This window comes from Muntiacus reevesi, chromosome 3, assembly GCF_963930625.1.
Source record: "Muntiacus reevesi chromosome 3, mMunRee1.1, whole genome shotgun sequence".
NCBI classification, from domain to species: Eukaryota; Metazoa; Chordata; class Mammalia; order Artiodactyla; family Cervidae; genus Muntiacus; species Muntiacus reevesi.
This window is the reverse complement of record NC_089251.1, coordinates 157825757-157844717: the sequence shown is the minus strand read 5'-3', so window position 1 is coordinate 157844717 and position 18961 is coordinate 157825757. Positions and strand designations below refer to the sequence as shown.

General features: G+C 47.7%; 1 protein-coding gene and 1 long non-coding RNA gene across 14 annotated transcripts in view; one reads left to right on the top strand and one right to left on the bottom strand.

Moving 5' to 3' along the window:
• Positions 1–505: 505 nt before the first annotated feature.
• LOC136165018 (uncharacterized) lies at positions 506–5444 on the bottom strand. The gene is made up of 3 exons (XR_010662439.1): positions 5291–5444; positions 3561–3636; positions 506–549 (listed from the first exon to the last, which is right to left on the bottom strand). It is a non-coding gene; the product is annotated as an uncharacterized lncRNA (long non-coding RNA).
• Positions 5445–5612: 168 nt separating this feature from the next.
• AFDN (afadin, adherens junction formation factor) overlaps positions 5613–18961 on the top strand; it is a 110744-nt gene continuing 97395 nt past the window's right edge. For all 13 annotated transcript variants that reach the window (XM_065930981.1, XM_065930979.1, XM_065930988.1 and 10 more), the window contains exon 1: positions 5613–5926. In XM_065930981.1, the coding sequence (XP_065787053.1) occupies positions 5822–5926 (105 nt within the window). In that variant the 5' untranslated portion in view covers positions 5613–5821. The remainder of the gene's footprint in view (positions 5927–18961) is intronic.

Genomic DNA, 18961 nt, shown 5'->3' with positions numbered 1-18961 from the left:
GTTACCGTGTGACCCAGCAATCCCACCCCTGGAGATCTGCCCAGAGAAAACTATAATTAAAAAGAGGCACGTTGACCCTATGTTCACAGCAGCGCTGTTCACAACAGCCAAGACATGGAAACAACCTAAATGCCCATCGACACACGGGTGGATAAAAAAGAGGCAGTACATACATATGACGGACTGCTATTCAGACACGAAAAGAATGAAGTGATGCCATTTGCAGCAACTTGGATGCAACTAGAGACGTCAGACCAAGAGAAGTGAGAAAGAGGAATACCACGCAATCCCACTTACACACAACATCTTATCTCGGTGCTTAGTTGCTCAGTCGTGTCAGACTCTGTTGACTGCATGGATCGTAGTCCGCCAGGCTCCTCTGTCCATGGGATTCTCCAGGCAAGAATACTGGAGTGGGTCGCCATGCCCTCCTCCAGGGGATCTTCCCCACTCAAGGATCGAACCTGCATCTCCTGTGTCTCCTGCAATGCAGGCCAATTCTTTCCTGCTAAGCCCCTGGGGAAGCCCAGGGAAGCATATCCACGGATACTTCAATAAAGAATAACAAACAAAATCATGTTTTCCAGCAAAATCATACATATTTCATACCTCAGCATATATTATAAAATTATATATAACATGTAAAAGTTTATATACTTATATCTGTGAGTATTATATATGTGTATATATATATATGCAATATGTAAATACCCATTTTCTAGCAGAACATGGTGTGAGACACAGAATAACAGTTAACATATCTGTGCCATCTGCCTTCTTAGGTCTATTAAGTCACTGATCTTTTTCCTGTGAAAACTGCGGCAGGAGTCAGGTTTATTGCATTTAGTTCATCGTAGAACCTAGTTTCCATAAGGTCTCCTGCATTTTCTTTTGCTTTGTTGTATCAATGACAGTCGGGTGATGGACTCCTACAGAAGCTGCTCAGGAACTCAAGACCTCAGTTTTAGGAATGAGGCACTCTCCCCATCCAGCTCCATTCATGAGAATAGGAAAAGGCTGATGGAAAGCTCCAGGGATGGAGACCCCCAGGCTGAGGACACCGCCTGCTGCGGACCCCTTGCTCCAGCGCTGGCCCGGGGGCGCTGGCTGGCCGCTGTGGATGCTGTGACCGGCGGCCCGCCGTGTGCCAGGCCCAGCAGGCGGGGTGAGGGCCCGACACCCACTGCACGCAGACCTCGGCGCTGCCTCGGCGCTGGGAGCGGGGCGGACTCGGGAACTGCGACAGGCCTGCTCACCGGGGGTGGCCATGTGGCCTCACTCACAGCAAGTCACGGGGGGCGTGAGCAGTGCTCATGGCGTGAATTCTCCATCTACCACCACACACAGACACTCACACACACACAGACACACAGACACACACACACACGGACACAGTCTAACACACACAGACACACAGAGACTCACACGGACACAATCTAACACTCACTCACACACAGACACTCACTCACACACACACACGGACACAGTCTAACACTCACTCACACGGACACACACACACAGACACTCACACGGACACAGTCTAACACTCACTCACACGGACACACACACACAGACACTCACACGGACACAGTCTAACACTCACTCACACGGACACACACACACAGACACTCACACGGACACAGTCTAACACTCACTCACACGGACACACACACACAGACACTCACACGGACACAGTCTAACACTCACTCACACAGACACACACACACGGGCCATTTTCTTTACACTCAGTGTAAATACCTTATTTATCTGTTTTAGATAAATCTGTTTTTTTCAGCATTATCTTTAGTATACAAAATGCTAGAGAACACACATCACCAAGTTTGAGTTAGTAATATATATATATGTATGTATACATATTTTTAAATAAGTAAGATTAAATTCTCATTTTAAGGGCTTTTTATGGCTCTGCTCTTTGAAATCTACATAATCTAAAATTTAACTAAATATCAGGAACATTGGAATATAATGAAGAGAGTATAACGTATATTTCTTTCAAGTGTAAGTATACATTTCTCCATTTACCCAGTAAAGTAACACATACCCTACTTTTATTTCTTGAGACCTAATCCTCTGGAATTTTTTTTCTTTTTTAAACTGAATTAACCACACTGACCTTCCTAGCCATGGGTTAGGCAAAGGAAGAGTTTGGTTATTTAACTTTTAGATTAGCAAATTAAATTATCTTTTACTTGCTTTAGGCTACTAAGGAAGGTGGCCTACCCTAGAAATTCTCCTATTTGAACCTTTATTATACCCCTTTACTTTTTGCTTAAAGATGATCCTCTGAATTGATATATCCAAGAAAAAGCTTATATGATGCTTAGTACAATTACAGGATGAAATATTTTCAATTTTGTTAATTTACTGAAATATGAAATCTATTGGTGGCTAGAAAATGACCCATAGGTCACTAAATATAGTTGATATAGTTATATATAGTTAATATATTTGTATCATATTTTCCTTCTGAGATGGATTAAGCTCCTGATCTTCTCCCTGTCATTTTCTATTTTCCAGAGCCTGTGAAAACTGGGGCAGGAATAGGTTCATTTCATTTGGTTGGTCTCAGAACATGGTTTTCATGTTTCAAAAAATATTTGTAAGTGTTCAGAGCTTAACCAGAATTTTAAAATTATCATTATTTATTTGTACTTGTATATTTATAAGATATGAAACTGCAAGGCTTTATGTAGATTTGTTTTATAGATATTTAGAATTATTGGTAGGTCAGTGCTGACTTAAACAGAAGCTCTTAATTTTCTTAAAATGTAGCTAAAAATAATACTTAAAAAGGAAACCAAAAGGTAAATATATAAATTGGAGATTTAATTTTAAAAAATGGACTCAGATTAAAAAATCTTTTCACCCTCATCCAGTGCAGAGTTGTCTAGCTTCAGTTTGGTCTCTGAGTCCACACCTCAGTTCTTATCTACATGGCAGGATTAATCATAAACCCCACACAACTTAATTTTCATATAGCATCTCTTGAATAGCACTTACATATGATTTCCAAAATGTATCAGAAATCAGTAGTGCAATGAGAACAGAAGATGGATGGCATGTCTACTTATTATTCTTATAATGTGGTATCAAAATTAACATATGGCTCAGCACATTTTCTTGGGCCTTGAACAATAACAACTAGCAGAATATGTTATCTTTAAATTTTCACGGCCTAAATAGATAGGCATCTTCATGATTTAAGAACTTCCCTGTAGCTCAAACAGTAAAGAATCTGCCTGCAATGCAGGAGACCAGGGTTTGATCATTGGTTTGGGAAGATCCTCTAGAGAAGGAAATGACAACCCACTCCAGTATTCTTGCCTGTAAAATCCCAGGGACAGAGGAGACTGACAGGCTATAGTCCATGGGGTTGCAAAGAGTCGGACACGACTGAGCAACTCACACACACACACACACACACACACACACACACACAATTTAAGAATCATAGGTATTCGATGGATTTCACCTCGCTTTTAAACCTTTGTCAAGAAACTAACATTGGTTGGGACCTTCTATGAACTGCATGGGCTTACCTGGTGGTTCAGACAGTAAAGAATCCTCCTGCCAAAGCAGAAAACTCGGGTTTGATCCCTGGGTCAGGAAGATCCCCTAGATAAGGAAATGGCAACTCAGTCCAGTATCCTTGCCTGGAGAATCCCATGGACAGAGGAGTTGCATGCTCATACACTCATAACACCAATGGGGATTTTTAATGAGTCAAAAAAATAATAATGAGCTTTGATTTAGAGCCTTCTCTGCATCAAACTGTAGGCATTTCATGTATGCTTTATATTTTTATTACAAAAACACTACAGGGAGCCCATTTTTATTTTCCAGCAATACTAAATTTTCCACGTGTACTTATTTCAGACACCAGCAACCTAACTGCCAGCTTTGCAAACTCATTTTTTTTTTTTTTTTTTTTTTTTTTTTTTTGCTCTAACAGCCAAGTGATCCTTGCTAACAGCATCGTCAGGAATAAAGCTCTTACTGTTAGGATTCAGCTGACAATATAGCTGATGACCCACATGGCATGCGTGCAACCTAGCTTGACAGTTTTGAGCTGTATGGACACTGTGATGTTCACCACAACAAACAAAAAAACAAAATCTCAAAACAGAAAACGACTTGAGTCTATAAAGAAGGACAGGAACTAAAAGGCATAAAGGAACAGAGTGTCGGAACAGGGATGAGCTGTTCATACACATATGCTTTTCTGCAAGTCACCACATTTTAATTTTGAGAAAGGAGGCCAGAGATCTATTGAAGAATTCATCCCCCCGTGGCACTGGTTCAACACCGCAGGCTTCTCTGCTGAAAAGCCTCCTTATGAAGCTGAACTGTACCAGTGCTGCAGAAAAGAGAGCTGAAGACAAAACCCAGCAGGGATGGTAGAATTCTCATCTTTCCCAGAAAAGAAGAAATCCAATTGGTGGAGAGGAAAATCGTCTCCACGCTGCAAAAGACAAAGTAATGACACAAATAAAGAGGCTCTGTCAAACGCAGCTCGCTGTTTTCATCACTTGGCGTGGTATTTCAGGCACGAGGGCTTTTCGTTCCCACACATCACAGATAAGGCAGGAAGCTGGTTTTACCTGGCCGAGCGCTGCAAGGAGATCTGTCTGCTGGGAGGTGTTCTGCGGCCAATTTTTTTTTTTTTTTAAGGGGGCGGAGGGGGCACGGGGGAGACGCAATTAAAAACCCCTAATGAAATAAACATTCCTAAAATGGACAAAACTTGCTACTGAAATGAATGTGGGGTCTGCAAGGACACCGAGAGCCTGAGATGCGCCCGCGCAGTGGACAGGCAGCATCTCCCCGCGGGGGCACCTCGGGGACCCTCCCCTCCCCCGTGGGAGGAAGCCTGTGCTGGGAGAGGAGGGGTTTCCCGGTCCACACGTGGAGGACACCGCGGGACAAACACGGGCGAGGGGGCCCAGCCCCGGGCGGGGCGGACCGGGTCACCCCGGAGCTGGCCCGGTCGGGCGCTGCGGGGCCCGTGTGGTCAGCGCGCACAGGGGCTCCGCGCGTCCTAGCCCTGGGGCCTCGACAGCCCAGCGCGCCCGGCCGAACCCGGCCCGCCCGGAGGACCTGGCACCGTCCATCCGAACTCCACCCACTAGCCCGACCCGAGGCCGGCCGACCCAACACATCAGCACACGGACCCAGCCAGCCCGCCTGAACCCAATACCGTCCGAACCCGGCCCCCAAGCGGACCTGGTACTGCCGCTCCGAACCCCACCCACCCATCCCCCGGTCGGACCTGCTACCGCCGGTCCAAACCCGGTACCGTCCGAACCCGGTCCGCCCATCTGACGCGGGACCGTCGGTCCGAAGCCGGTACCACCTAACCCCGGCCCGGCAGTCTGAGCCCGGTGCCCGCCTCCGCATCCAGCACGGTCCGCGCCCGGCGCGGCGGTCGCACCCAGCCGCCCGCCGGGACCAGCCCCGCCCGGCGCGCGCGCAGCAGCAGCACCTCGCGGAGGCCGGCGGCGCGGGCGGGCGGGGCGCGCGGGCGGGGGCGCGCACGGCGGGCGGGGCGGCGCGGGGCGGCGCGGGGCGGGCGCTCGGGGCGCACTCACACCGGCCGGCGGCGGACGCGGGGCCGGCGGACGCGGCCGAGCAGCCCGCGGAGCCGAGAGCCGAGGCGGCCGGGCCGGGCGCAGGGCGCGCGGGGGGCGCGGAGCCGGGAGCACGGGGCGCCGGCCGGCGGGGCCGAGGCGGACAGGCGGCGAGCCGGGCCCGCCGACCCCGGCGCGCGGCCCCTCGGCCGGGCCGACCCCGCGGCCAGAGGATGTCGGCGGGCGGCCGCGACGAGGAGCGGCGGAAGCTGGCCGACATCATCCAGCACTGGAACGCCAACCGGCTGGACCTGTTCGAGATCAGCCAGCCCACCGAGGTGCGGGCCGCGGGCGCGGGCGGGGCGCGCTCACCTGCGCGGGGCGGGGGGCGCGGGGCCCGGGGCGGGGGCGGGGGCGCGGCGGGGACGCGGTTGGCGGGGTCTCCGCCCGGAGGACCTTTGTCCCCGGGGCGCGCGGGCGTGTGGCCGGCCGCGGGGCTCGGCGCCGGGCTCGGCGGCCGGGCGCGCACGGCGAATGTCGGGGAAGTTGTTCCGACCGTTCGGCCCCGCTGATAACGCGGCCCGGAATTGAACTCCGCGGAGAGGCGGTCCCTCCCATTCGCTGCCGGCGCTCAGGTGGACGGGCGGGCGCCCCTCCCCGCGCCGGCCGTGCGCGCGGCCGCGGGCCGGGTCTGGGGGAGGGGGCTGGGCCGGAGAGGGGCGGGGGAGGGGGAGGGCGGGGGGAGGGCGAGGGTCGGGAGGGGGAGGGGAGGGGTCGGGGCGCACGGGTTGGGGCGCGGTTGGGGGGTTTGGGGAGGCAGGGGAGGGGCGGGGGGCGCGGGGCGGGGCGCGCACGGTGGCTCCGGGCCTGGCTGGGGGTAGCCCGCCCTGGGCGTGCTCCTGGGAAAGGAGGAAATCTCACTCGCCTTCGGCCTGGGACAATGGTAGTTGTTTGTGGCAAAGAGGCTGAAAGAATTCCCAGCAGTTTTCTGTTTTTTAAACAGGTCTCCTCCCCGTGCGTTGGTCTGGGAGACGTGTGGGAGGGCCGTGGAGGGACCCTGAGAGCCCATACTCCAGCCGCGGGAGAGACACCTTACCCGGGGCTGCTGTCCTCTTAGAAAATGGTTTTGGTAGCATCTATTTCTGATTTGTCCCCGTAGGTAATTACAAGTTAATACTGTTTACTGAAATGCCGTCTTTGGGGCCCCAGTCCTGTTGGACGAATTTGAGCATTCTCATGAAATTGAATCCCTTATCATTAAATCCCAGTTATTATTAGTTTTGAGCAAACTTGACTTTTAGCGTCTCAGCCTCTTGATTTTGCCCGTGGTGGGGGGTAAGATCCATTTCTTCCATCTGCACTGGCAGAGCCATTCGTCTTAATCCGTAGTTGAATGCCAATATGAATTATTAACTTCAGGTTGCCAATTTGAACACTGATGATAAGTTACTCCTGGTTCACAACTTATCTTCTCTAATGATTTTACGAGTTAGGTGCTAGTAAACAAATTAATAATGCGTAGTTGTGTTCATTCATAGGTTTATTAGCAGGTCTTTGAAAGATGATGTGCAGTCATTTAGCCTTCAGGATTATGCTGTCTTTCAGAATAATGAGTTCATTTTTCTTTATTCTGATTTTAAAAATTCACGTGTAAAATATTATTTTAGTACATAGTTGTTTTTTCTGTTTGAATGCACCTATTTATAATTATTTTTTTCAGAAATTTCCCAAGTCTAGTTGAGAAAAGGAATTTTTTTTCAGCTTAGTGATAGATAATACAGTTTACTCTTTGGGACTCTGAATTGCATTGCCATTTTTAAAAATCCTGGCTCAGAAACACAGTTGATTTTATTAAATTCTGTTTTTAAGCACTTGGTTGAGACTTTTTCTCTCCTTTCTAAGATACACTATCTGAGTAGTTTTTAAAGTAGTTAACTGGCCTGTCATTCAGAGAACTGTGTTTTTTCTGGTTGTTCTGCGGGTGAAAAGTTGCTGTGCAGATGTTGAAGCAAAGCAAAAGTTAAAGGACATTTCAGGCAAATGGTTCTATATTTCATTTAGAAGTGGCAACCCACTCCAGTGTTCTTGCCTGGAGAATCCCATGTAAAGAGGAGCCTGATGGGCTACAAGCTATGGGGTTGTGAAAGTGTCAGGCATGACTTAACAACTAAACAACAACCTCCCCACTTATGACTGAACATTTCTAGAAATGATCCTCCAGGATTATGTTAGAAGGTGTTTCTTGATGAAATAAATTGGCTTTTTAAAATACTTTTTTGTTAGCTCTTACATTATCTAGTACCTAGTTTCCACTTTCATTTTTTGTTTTCTGGAGAACCTTTACATACTGTTATGTTTATGTTTATTCTGGTCTTTAGAAGTTTAAGCATCACATTTAGCATGTATTTTTCATTATCATGAAGGTAAACTAAAGTTAATAATTCCCTAAATCAATATTTTAAAACCAATGGATTCGAGTTGCTTTATCTAAACTTTTTTGTCTGAACTTTTTTTAATATCTGGGGAATGATGAATTTTCACTCTATTTGTCCATCACAAATAATTTTTCTTGTAAGAATGTAACATCATTCTGGCCTTTATTATGGTCAATAAATGCTGAGTAACTTTATTTCAGAATTTGATTTGTAAAAATAAGATGTAAGCCATGTATTTATATATTTGGAGAATCTTTTTTATGTATATATACGAGTGTAGTTGTTGGTTTGTTTTCTTTTGACAGCGGTTTTGGAGGGGTTACAGTGATCAGGATCTGTTACCAAGTTACATAACTATTGACCGTCTGTGACTGGTGGTTTCAGACAGCATTGCTAACTGCTGATCTGGGGTGTTTATGTTTAGGGAGATGATAAGCTTGGCTTTTTGGATTACTCTCACTTTTAAAGAAAATTAGAATATGTTTTAACATCAGCTTCGTTAAGTTTGCTTCATATTCACCTTTGTATGTAGAAGGGCTTCCAAAGAAGAAACAGATTATATTTTATCATTGTGTGTTTTTCATCTCCAATTATATTTAAAATGAAAGCTGATGATCGATCTAAACTTAGAGTCAGTGCTTTATTACCAAGAAATTCATATTAAGCTGAATTAATATCTTGATTACCATGGAGAGCTATAGTGCGTGATAATGCTTATAAGAGCTTTAGTCCCGCCTTTCCTTGTCTTATTTTTAATGTTAAGCCTTCACTTCTTTTAGGGGTTTCTGATTATTTATCATGGCAGAGTTCTTGTTGCTAATCTCTGTACTTCCTCAGAAGAGGGCTTCTCTGGTTACCCAAAAGTCTGTGTGTTGTTCTGGGTGTTCCGTTGTTTATCTTATCCTAATTTTGTCATTATAGCCATTGGTTTTGTCTGAATCCTTCTCTGATTGCATGAAGGCAAGAGCTTAGAGTTTTATTGTTTGAAATGTCACTTTTATGTCTGTCACATGGTACGTGCTCAGTAAACACTTTATGAAAAGAATGCTGAATATGGCTTCCTTTTTGTGTACCTTTATTCTTGACTAAACAGGGATATGTGCTTTTTAAGAAATCGTCTGTTCGGCTGTTAAATATTTGTCGTTTCATGTCTTATTCTTTTGCGTAAACTTTACACCTGAATGCAGAAACCTTTCTAGGTAGCTAGTTGACCACTTCACTCTTGTGAGATATTTGTTTGTGTATTACTTATTGAATTCATTGCCTTTTTTTGGCATCGATGGGGAAAAGGTAACCTAGAATTTTTGTGGACACCCCTGTATTCTTTATTGAAGGTAAATGTGTTCCACTTTAATACTCTGATTAGTCTTGAGAAGTAATGTGGTGCTTCATACCACCCAGACTACCCAAAGGTGCGTGTAAAAAATAACTCGTGGTTTGTCAGTAGAGGTAGAGTAGGAAGTCTTCAGATGAGGTCGTAGTAATCGCATAGTTTGGCACTGAATCTGGGCTTCCCTGGTGGCTCAGATGGTGAAGAATCCGCCTGCAGTGTGGGAGACCTGGGTTTGATCCCTGGGTTGGGAAGATCCTCTGGAGGAGGGCATAGCAACCCACTGCAGTGTTCTTTCCTGGAGAATCCCACGGACAGAGGAGCCTGGCGGGTTATAGTCGTGGGGTCTCTAAGAGTCGGACGTGACTGAGCAAATAAGCGGAGTTTAATCTATACTTTGGACTAATGCTTAGGTTGTAACTATGCTTTATCATTACAACTTAACTATATTTGAGACTATTTTGGAAATAGCAGTTGTATTATTAAACTTTGGTACTTTGGAAGATCTCGTGACGAGTGTGTAATGAGCTAGGCAGTTGCCAGTGATGTGTCTTTAGTATTTATAGGTATCTCTATTCCTTTAAAAAAGATTTTTTTTCCTCGGTAGTAATTGGCTGTGGTTTGTGTTTGTGGGTGTGAGGTCAGGGCACCATTGTCTCCTTACCTTGAGTTGGAGCTTCATCTCAACCAGCTTCACTTTGCTGTGTTCCTGCCAATGAAGCAGTAATTTTGCTTTATGCGGTTTATGGACTTAATGGAATGTAAATGTTGTAAATACAGGCATTTCTATAATTGTCAGATTTTGATTGCGGTTAATAGTAGAATACAGAGCTCCAACACTTTGGCCACCTCGTGTGAAGAGCCAATTCACTGGAAAAGACCCTGATGCTGGGAAGGATGGAGGGCAGGAGAAAAAGGGGGTGACAGAGGATGAGATGGTTGGATGGCGTCACCAGCTCAGTGGCCATGAGTTTAAGCAAATTCTGGGAGATGGTGAAGGACAGGGAAGCCTGGCGTGCTGCAGTCCATGGAGTTGCAAAGAGACATCATTTAACAACCGAACAACAGCAATAGTTGAATAGCTGAAGTGGTTCTTTCATATTCATGAAAAAATTTGATCCACAGAAAACCAGGATATGATACCAGGTTGGTGGGATGTTTAAGAGAAAAAGGTTTAGGGTTATGTCAGTAGGGATTTGATTGAGTAATTGTAGTATATAAAGCATTATTATTAGTGGTTGGTTATTATTCTGGTGGCATAGATTAATTTGTTTATAAACAGTTTTGCCAGACTTGAACTTGAGTGTAATATCAGAAAACACTAATAGATAATCTAGCAGTTATTTTGGTAGAACTTGCTTTCCTCTATTATATATAAAATAGATGTGAACAATATTTACGTAACTTAAAACTGAACTGACCTCTTCAGTGAAAATGATTTCCAGGTTAGGTAGAGTCTGTTGGTTTTTGTTCACAGCTTTCCTGTCGCCTTTAGTTTCCCGGCTGGTCTTGCTTCAGGCGCACTCAGTTACCCTGATGATGCCTGGGACAGTGGTGGAAATGTGTGTGGCCCGCAGCCCCACATGCTGGGGGGGGACGCGTCACCGTCGAGCCTGTCTCTGCTCCCGACGGCGGTGCAAGCAGTGGGACAGGGGCCTCCACACGGGCTCGGGTCTCCCCCGGCTCCCTGGAAGCCCCCACCCCGCCCCAGCCCACCGTGAGAGCGGCGTGGAGGGCCTGGCCGATTCCTCACCGCTCAGCCTCACTGTTGTCTGCTCACGAGCAGTCTGGGGGGTTTGCCGTATTCTGAGTCACGGCTTGGTGGTTCTCTGTTGCTCCATTCCACACACGTTCTGTTCAAGGAAAGTCAGGCTCCGACTCTCCACTAGTTTAAACCATTTGCTCCTTTAAAGAAGTACTTTCTCTGTACCCTTGTCGGCTAATAGTGGTACTTTCCATGGCGACATACTATTCTTTTTATTTCCTGAGTCTTGCTTGAGACCCAGCACAATTTCTAACTTGTCATTTCTTTTCGTGCTGCTGTTACCAGCTTTTAATATAGAGGCTGGAGGTTGCCAGCTTCCCCCTTTTGCTTTGAGTCTGGTCTAGTTCTACATGGTTGGTAGAGAAGATGGGCTGGGGGCAACAGTAGAATCAAATATTTAAAAACCACCGTGTTCTTAAAAGCGCGTGCCTCTCTCCGTATACATAACTTCATTCTGGACCTTGGGAAGATGTCTTGCAGAGACATTATTTTTAGGTAGGTGTTGATATTATTTTCTGAATAAATTTCTGAGTGCTCCAGATTTACAGAAAAAAGCTTGTAAAACCTACCGTGGTTTTATATAAGTTTATAGTGTACCGTTATTATCCATGAGCTTCTTAATGAGTTCTTAGGTTATCTTACATTTTTCACTGTAATGTGTTTTTGTGTTGGCAAATACTTGGGGGGATTATTGGGGTGATTATTTCTAAGAGACATGGGAAATAAAAGTAAGAGTCAGTTTTATGAAGATTTCTAGTTTGAGCCTAAGTGTTTCCGTTTCTGGCACTAATTCTCCTTTGGAAGATTGTCTTAAATCTTTTCCCACATTCTGTTAGGTTAACATCCACTTGTCTGTTTTGCACTTTGAATGGGTCTTGTACCCACGTGTGATTTTGTGCCATCAAGCATTGACCACTTGGAAAATACTGGTTCTCTGAGTTATGTGAATTTTTTCCACATGTTGATAAATTTCTTTAAACCATATAAAAATAGCCCATTTGTTAATGTCAGCACTGACTAGAAAAATCTTAAGTATTGGGAAACTTCCCTCATAGCTCAGTTGGTAAAGAATCTGCCTGCACTGCAGGAGACCCAGGTTCCATCCCTGGGCCGGGAAGATGCCCTGGAGAAGGAACCGGCAGCCCCCTCCAGTGTTCTTGCCTGGAGAATCTCATGGACAGGATCTGGCTGCCTGCAGTCAGTAGGGTCGCAAGAGTTGGACATGACTTAGCCGCTAAACCCCCATCAGCAAGCCCGGCTGTGGAGACCCGTTTTCGGAACACGGAGTCCCTGTCAAAGCTCAGGTGTTGTGTTCGCTGGCGGCCCTTCCACAGGCGGCCCTTGAAGGAAGAGGCTCGCTTCCCTGGTTTCTGAGAAAAGGCCCGAGAAGCCCGGGTGTGCCCGCAGCTCTCCGAGGTAGATGTGGTTTTCCGTGAGAAAATGGCTTGCTTGGTCCACAGCGGCGTTCACTCAGCTTTCCGTCTGACGTTTGCTGGACTTCGAGTCCTTCATGCGTGCTTCGTATTTTAGCAAGTAGGGTGGCTGGACAGAGGTACTTGAGTCCACGTCTGATAAGATTGATCGTCCCTCCTGTTTCATCAGAGACAGTCTTGGGCGAGATGGGCCCTCTTTAGGCGTGACTGCCGCAGGGACGGGACTGTTGTCAGCGCGGTGTTCCCGCGGGTAGCTCGAACCGCCCACGAGCCGGCCGCCGCTGCGAGGCTCCAGCGCCTGCGGATCCAGGAGAGCGTCCGACCTCACCGCGGACCTGAGAGGGGCCAGGGCCTCCTGGGTTAGTGTGAGCGGCTGCCTGGAACACTTGGTGAATGCTTTTAAGAGTTTTGGTTTCAGCTCATTTCTGTATTCTAAGGCAGATATTAAAGTCTACATTCATGGTTTTTTCGAACTAGGGCTATACAGTTAACAGATATGTATCATTTAAAGTCAAACGTAATACTCCTTCTGATAGAAAGATAGGTTTTAACATATATTCATTTATTTTGCATATATTTACTTATTTTTTATGAATACCGATTTTCATTTGTTGTTGTTGAGTCGCTAAGTCATGTCTGATCATGTCTGATACTCTTTGCGACCCCATGGACTGCAGCACGCCAGGCTTCCCTGTCCTTCACCTTCTCCCAAAGCTTAGTCAAACTCATGTCCATCAAGACGGTGAGGCCATCCAACCATGTCATCCTCTGTTGTCCCCTTCTCCTGCCTTCAATCTTCCCCAGCATCAGGGTTTTTTCCAGTGTGTTAATTCCTCGCATCAGGTGGCCAAATTATTGGAGTTTCAGCTTCAGCATCAGTCTTTCCAATGAACACCCAGGACTGACCTCCTTTAGGATGGACTGGTTGGATCTCCTTGCAGTTCAGGGGACTCTCAAGAGTCTCTCCAACACCACAGTTCAAAAGCATCAATTCTTCGCAGTCAGCGTTCTTTATGGTCCAACTCACACATCCATACATGATTCCTGGAAAAAGGCACAGTTTGAGTTTGTGTTATCGGTAATAAGAGGCAAGCATGTACATTTTTGCTGTTGAGAGACACTGGCTACAGCCTGACCGAAGGGTGACTGGAGGCTCATTGCCCTGATGCACTCGGGCTGTGGCCCGGCCCAGTTCCGGGACCCAGTTCCTCCCGGTCAGTGTCTAGCTCTGAGCGTCGGCGTCTGATCTCCCGGGTCACCGGTCGGTAGGTGTGTTGCTGATGTGGGCTCTGTCTCCTGGCGCTTGTCTGTCCTTCCAGGCCTCCCCTTCCAAGAGTGAGCTCGGCACGGGGCCAGCGACCCATCCTGAGAGGGCTTTCTCCTGCTGTTTGGCTGGGCTCCCCCTTAGCGTCACTGTCTCTCCTGGGAGAGACAGACCGCATGGATGAGTGTTTGTGTTCTGAGATCCGCCATGCACAACGTGGGATTTTAATACTTATAAATAGTATGTGAGCATACTACTTTTAAAATTGCATATGGCAAAAACAAAATATGAGGATGCTGCATATATGTTAAAGATTACCAGCACTTTATCTACTCAGTGGCAACTTTTTGTAGCAGATGTGTTGTGTGGTTCTTTCATGGTGATGTGTAAGTTCATTTGAAGCTTTGGTGACCATTTTCTTTTTATAGGTAGTACTACTAAGTTATTTTGATGGAGCACTGTTTTTAACCACATAATGAGACATATTTATTAATAGACATGTTGTTTTAATTTACCAGAGTAATACAATACAGATCCGAAACCTGAGTTGCTGAATAAGTGAGCCTGTGAACGGCTCCTTTGTAGAGGAGCTGGGCTTGTCTTACTCAGAGGCGGGTTCTGCCCAGAGCACCGTGGACAGTGTCTTCACCATGGTTCATGTTGAGGACCTCGAGTGTTTTGAAATATGTTTTTAATTCTGTTTTGGCAAAGGTGGCCTTGTAGACTTCATAGAATAATTCATGTGCTTTTATGCCAAACTTGATTTCAGTTTTTAAAGATAATTTTTTATAACCTTCATTAAATTGTTATTTTGGAAATGTCAAGAATGGCAAAATTAAGGCCAGTGAATCTGGAAAAGCACTAAAAAAATTTGTGATGTTGTTTTATGGTTTATTTCTGAAGTATATTCTTGAAAACGTTATTAGACATGAAGGAGTTGAGGCATTTACTTTCTTTGTATTATGAAAATTATATGTTTCTTTTGAATATTTGGGAAGTGTTTGAAGTATACATACTTAGTTATTAATTACTTGCATTTTTAACCCAGTATTGGATCATTTGTTATTAATCATGTTATTAAATTTACAGTTTAAGTTTACATGTTATTAAGTTACAGTCAGGAATCCAGTTTTTAAAAGCTTTGTAGGTTATGATGATAACCTACATGATAACTCGATGATAGCTGTGATCCTTAGCATTCTGTGGGTGTGTAGTGTCTATACTTGACATTAGTGTGAGTGCATTGCCTGTATCATCTCCCGTAGCTTTCAGAGCAGTCCCGTAGGTGGGTGGACAGCTGGTAAGCTGGGGGCAGTGACCTGCCCAGGTCGCATGGTTCTGGAACAGAGCCTCCCTGTAACACAGCACTGTAGACTCTGAAGGTTTAAGATCACTGCAACAAAAACAGTGTTTGCAGGTTTTATAGAAAAACAATTTATAAATAGAACAACTTAGAGCATAATTTTAAGGAATAACCAGAGGCATGATATAATGAAACGTTACGTGTATATGTATATATATCTTCTATTAGGTTGGTACAGAAGTAATTGCAATTTTGCATTGAGTTTTAAATGATTATGATTAGGCTCAAATGCATCTTTATTAACCAAAATAGGAACCATTACAATCAACACATTCTTGCCAGTGAGAAATAAATTTGTTCCTGTAGCATAAAAATCCATGCTTCGGGATTTGCTGAACTCTTGGAAAGCGTTTTCTGCCTCCTGCTGGTTGTGGGAGCATTTTCCCTGCAAAACTTTGTTGGGCCGCTTGAGACAGCGGCCGTCGGCTGGTGAGAGGTCAGGTGGATGTGCAGGTGGGGCGGAACTCGGTAGCCCAGTTTGCTCAGCTCTGGAAGTGCTGGTCGTGCAGCGTGTGGTCGAGCGTTGCCCCACGTGGAGGAGGACTGGGCCCCTCTGGTGACAGTGCTGCCCGCCGGCCTTGGCGGTTTTCGCTGCATCTCATCAACTTGCTGAGCGTACTTCTCAGATGTAGTGGTTTCGCCAGCGTTCAGAAGGCTGGAGTGGGTCAGACCCTCAAGCGTGACCATGACTCTTTTGGTAACGTTAGGCTTCGGGAAGGCTTTGGGGCTTGTTGTCAGTCCAGCCACTGAGCTGGTCGCCGCCAGCTTTTCATCACATGTCACATGCGGTCAAGAACCGGTTCATTGTTGCACAGAAGAGAAGACAGCACTTTAAAGTGACAGGTTTTTTTGGTCCGCTCCCGAGGCACCCACTTATCAAGCTTTTCCACTTTTCCAGCTTGCCTCAAATGCTGAGTGACTGTAGAGTGGTCGACCTTGAGTTCTCCAGCAGCTTCCCTCGTAGTTGTAAGAGGATCCGCTTCGATGATTGCTGTTAATTAGTCGTTGTCAACTTCCGATGGCGGCCACTATGCCCCTTGTCTTCAGGGCCCTTGTCGCCTTTGCAAACCTCGAACCCCCACTGCGCTGCATGTTCGTTAGCGGTTCCTGCCCAAAAGTGTGGATGCTGCGAGTCATCTCCGTTGCTTTACGACTCATTTTGAACGCGAATAAAAAAATCGCTTGAATTTGATTTTTGTCTAACATCATTTCTGTAGTCTAAAATAAATATAAAATAAGCAGCAGGTAATGTCATTGGCAAAAAAAAAAACATAAAGAAATGTGTGTTGAGATGATGTATAACATAACCACACTAAGAATGTATTCCAGTCTCAGAAAAGTTCAACAGCGCAACTCCGCAGCTAACTTTTGCACCAACCTGAACATAAACATGAGTGTGTAGACTGGAAGGCCTCGCTGTGTCTTATCTTCAGACGGGTGAGTGTGCTGTGTGGTCAGCGCGAGTGGCCGCCCTTCTCTTCTCGCTGTCTGCAGACGTGGACAGCTTGTGTCTCGCACGGTCGCCAGCAGCTGGCGTGTGAAGCGTGTCCGAGATGCAGCGGTCTCCTGTCCCCAGGGAGGCACAGGCGGCCTGCCCTCCCCAGGCCGGGGTCCTGCCGCGTGGAGACCCTGCTCCGGCCGCAGGGCGCGGCCTGGGTCCCCGCGTCTGCTCACCTGGCCCCTTTCCTCCTGCGGGGCCTCCCGCCCCTGGGCCTGGGTGTGGCCTGGCCTGTCCCTGGCCTGAGCCTGAAATGGAGGGACAGGCGAAACCTGTTTGCTCCCGTCCCCGCCGGGGCGCCTCACTTGCCTTCCCGGGTGCGGTTTACACATTAACCAGCAGTTTCCCCAGGCGACACTGCGGTTTCGCCAGTCCTCTGGAGCCGGGCCCTGGTAGTTGCTGACGATTCCAACTAATATCTGCTGAGTAAACAGTTGCCCTTCCCGATCTGGAAGGGAGGATTTCAGACCAACAGCCAGTTCAGGGGGCCTCCCGGATGGTCACACTCTTCCTTCTCTGCTCAGGAGCCCGTTTGCGCCCTTGAAGGAGACAGTGAAGCGTGGAGGAGCTTCCTTGGTGGAGCGGGGTGTGCATTTCTTCTCCGAGTCCGGGACCGAAGGCTTGGCTTGCGGAGCTGCACGTCCGCGTGCCCGGCTTTGCGAGGACAGCGGCCTCCATGTGCTCCCTGAGCTGGTCCCCCAGGATGGCTGGACGCAGGGCACTGCAGGTTGTCACCCACCCCGGTTGCATTTGCCTCTCGATTCTTGTGGTTCATATTCCAGTGCAAAATGTAATTTAACCTTAAGGTTATTAGTGTTTTTTTGCCGAGTCACTCCTAAAATACTGAATAGTATGTTTGTGGTTTGTACAACTTCTAAGCAAGTTTCCAGTGCTCAGGAATGTTCCATGGATTAGTCTGATAACATTTTTAGACATCTTGTGTGTGTAGTTACAAATGTGCATGATTGGTACCAACAGCTTGATTCTTGAGAAACTGTACAGATTTTACATTAAATAGAGTGATACTTGCTGTTTGCTTCTATGAACTTCTGAGCAAAAAATTCAGAAATGGTTATACACTTAGCTGAGGGCCTGAGTGTTGTGAGAAATTGCTTCTGTGGCATATATGTGTTTATTTCTTTTTTTAGTGACTTAGTGCTGTTAAAATGATGACATTTAAGCCCTTGTCTTGGGTCTGTCATCGGCCAGTGCGGCGTTCGTTCATTCAGAGGAATATTTTCCAGGTGCCCCCTGTGCTTTAGGTGCTGTGGGCAGGGCCTGGGCCTTGCGCGGCAGCGTCGGGGGCGAGCGTGAGGGGGCTGCCCGGCGTCACGTGCAGCTAGCTCCCTTGGCGCCCACCTCGACGGGCCGGCCCCTGCGAATGCGGGGCGCGGAGCCCCGTGGACCCCGGTGCTTTCCGCAGCGGCTCCCGTCTGAGCGTGCAAGAGCACTGGAAGCGTGTCTGGGGAGCGGCGCGCGCCCCGTCTGGGTCCCGAGGAGCAGGCGCCCTGTGCAGCCTTTGCCGTGGATCTTCGGATGACAGGGAACCTTCTCTGTGGTTCCGGGGAGGGCGTTCCTGGCCAAGAGCGTGACTCACTCAGCAAGTATGTGCTCACCTGATGCCCGTGGGCCCGGGGTGAGCCGGGAGACGCCTCCAGGGGCGCAGCCTGCTTGGGGGGGCGGTGCGCCCAGGTCCAGGTCCGCAGGCCGCGCTCCCTGCCGTGCGGGGCCGGGAAGCGCCTGGGGCGTAGGCACAGCTTCCCACAGTTCATCTCAGGAAATGTTCGCTCTGAATCCTGAGGAGTTTGTAGAAAAGGTGGAAAGCTGACTTAGAAAGAACCCGGTGAGTCCGTCTGTGGGCCCGTGCGCACGCAGGCACGCCGTTCCTCGGGACTCTGCGCGCCTCCTTGAACGGGGCCCCGGGGCGCGCCTTCTTCACCAGGCCTGACTGCGTGCCTTGCTCTGGCCGGTGAGTGGCCCCCCTCAGCGATAGCTCTAGGCCCCAAATCCACGTTCTGTTTCTGCTCGAACCTCTCCCGTGAAGCCGTGTCCCAGGCGGGGCTGGTGTGGAAGCCTGGAACAGAGAGGTGTGTCTTGAGAGAGCAGTGAAACTGGAGTGGGACACATGAGCTCTTGGGTTCGTTTGTCTTTGCAGCGCGGCCTAGTGACTGAAAATCTTGTGTGTCTGTGTGTCTGGACATACAATCGTGCAGCTGACTCATTTGAAAAGACCCTGATGCTGGGAAGGATTGAGGGTGGGAGGAGAAGGGGACGACAAGAGGATG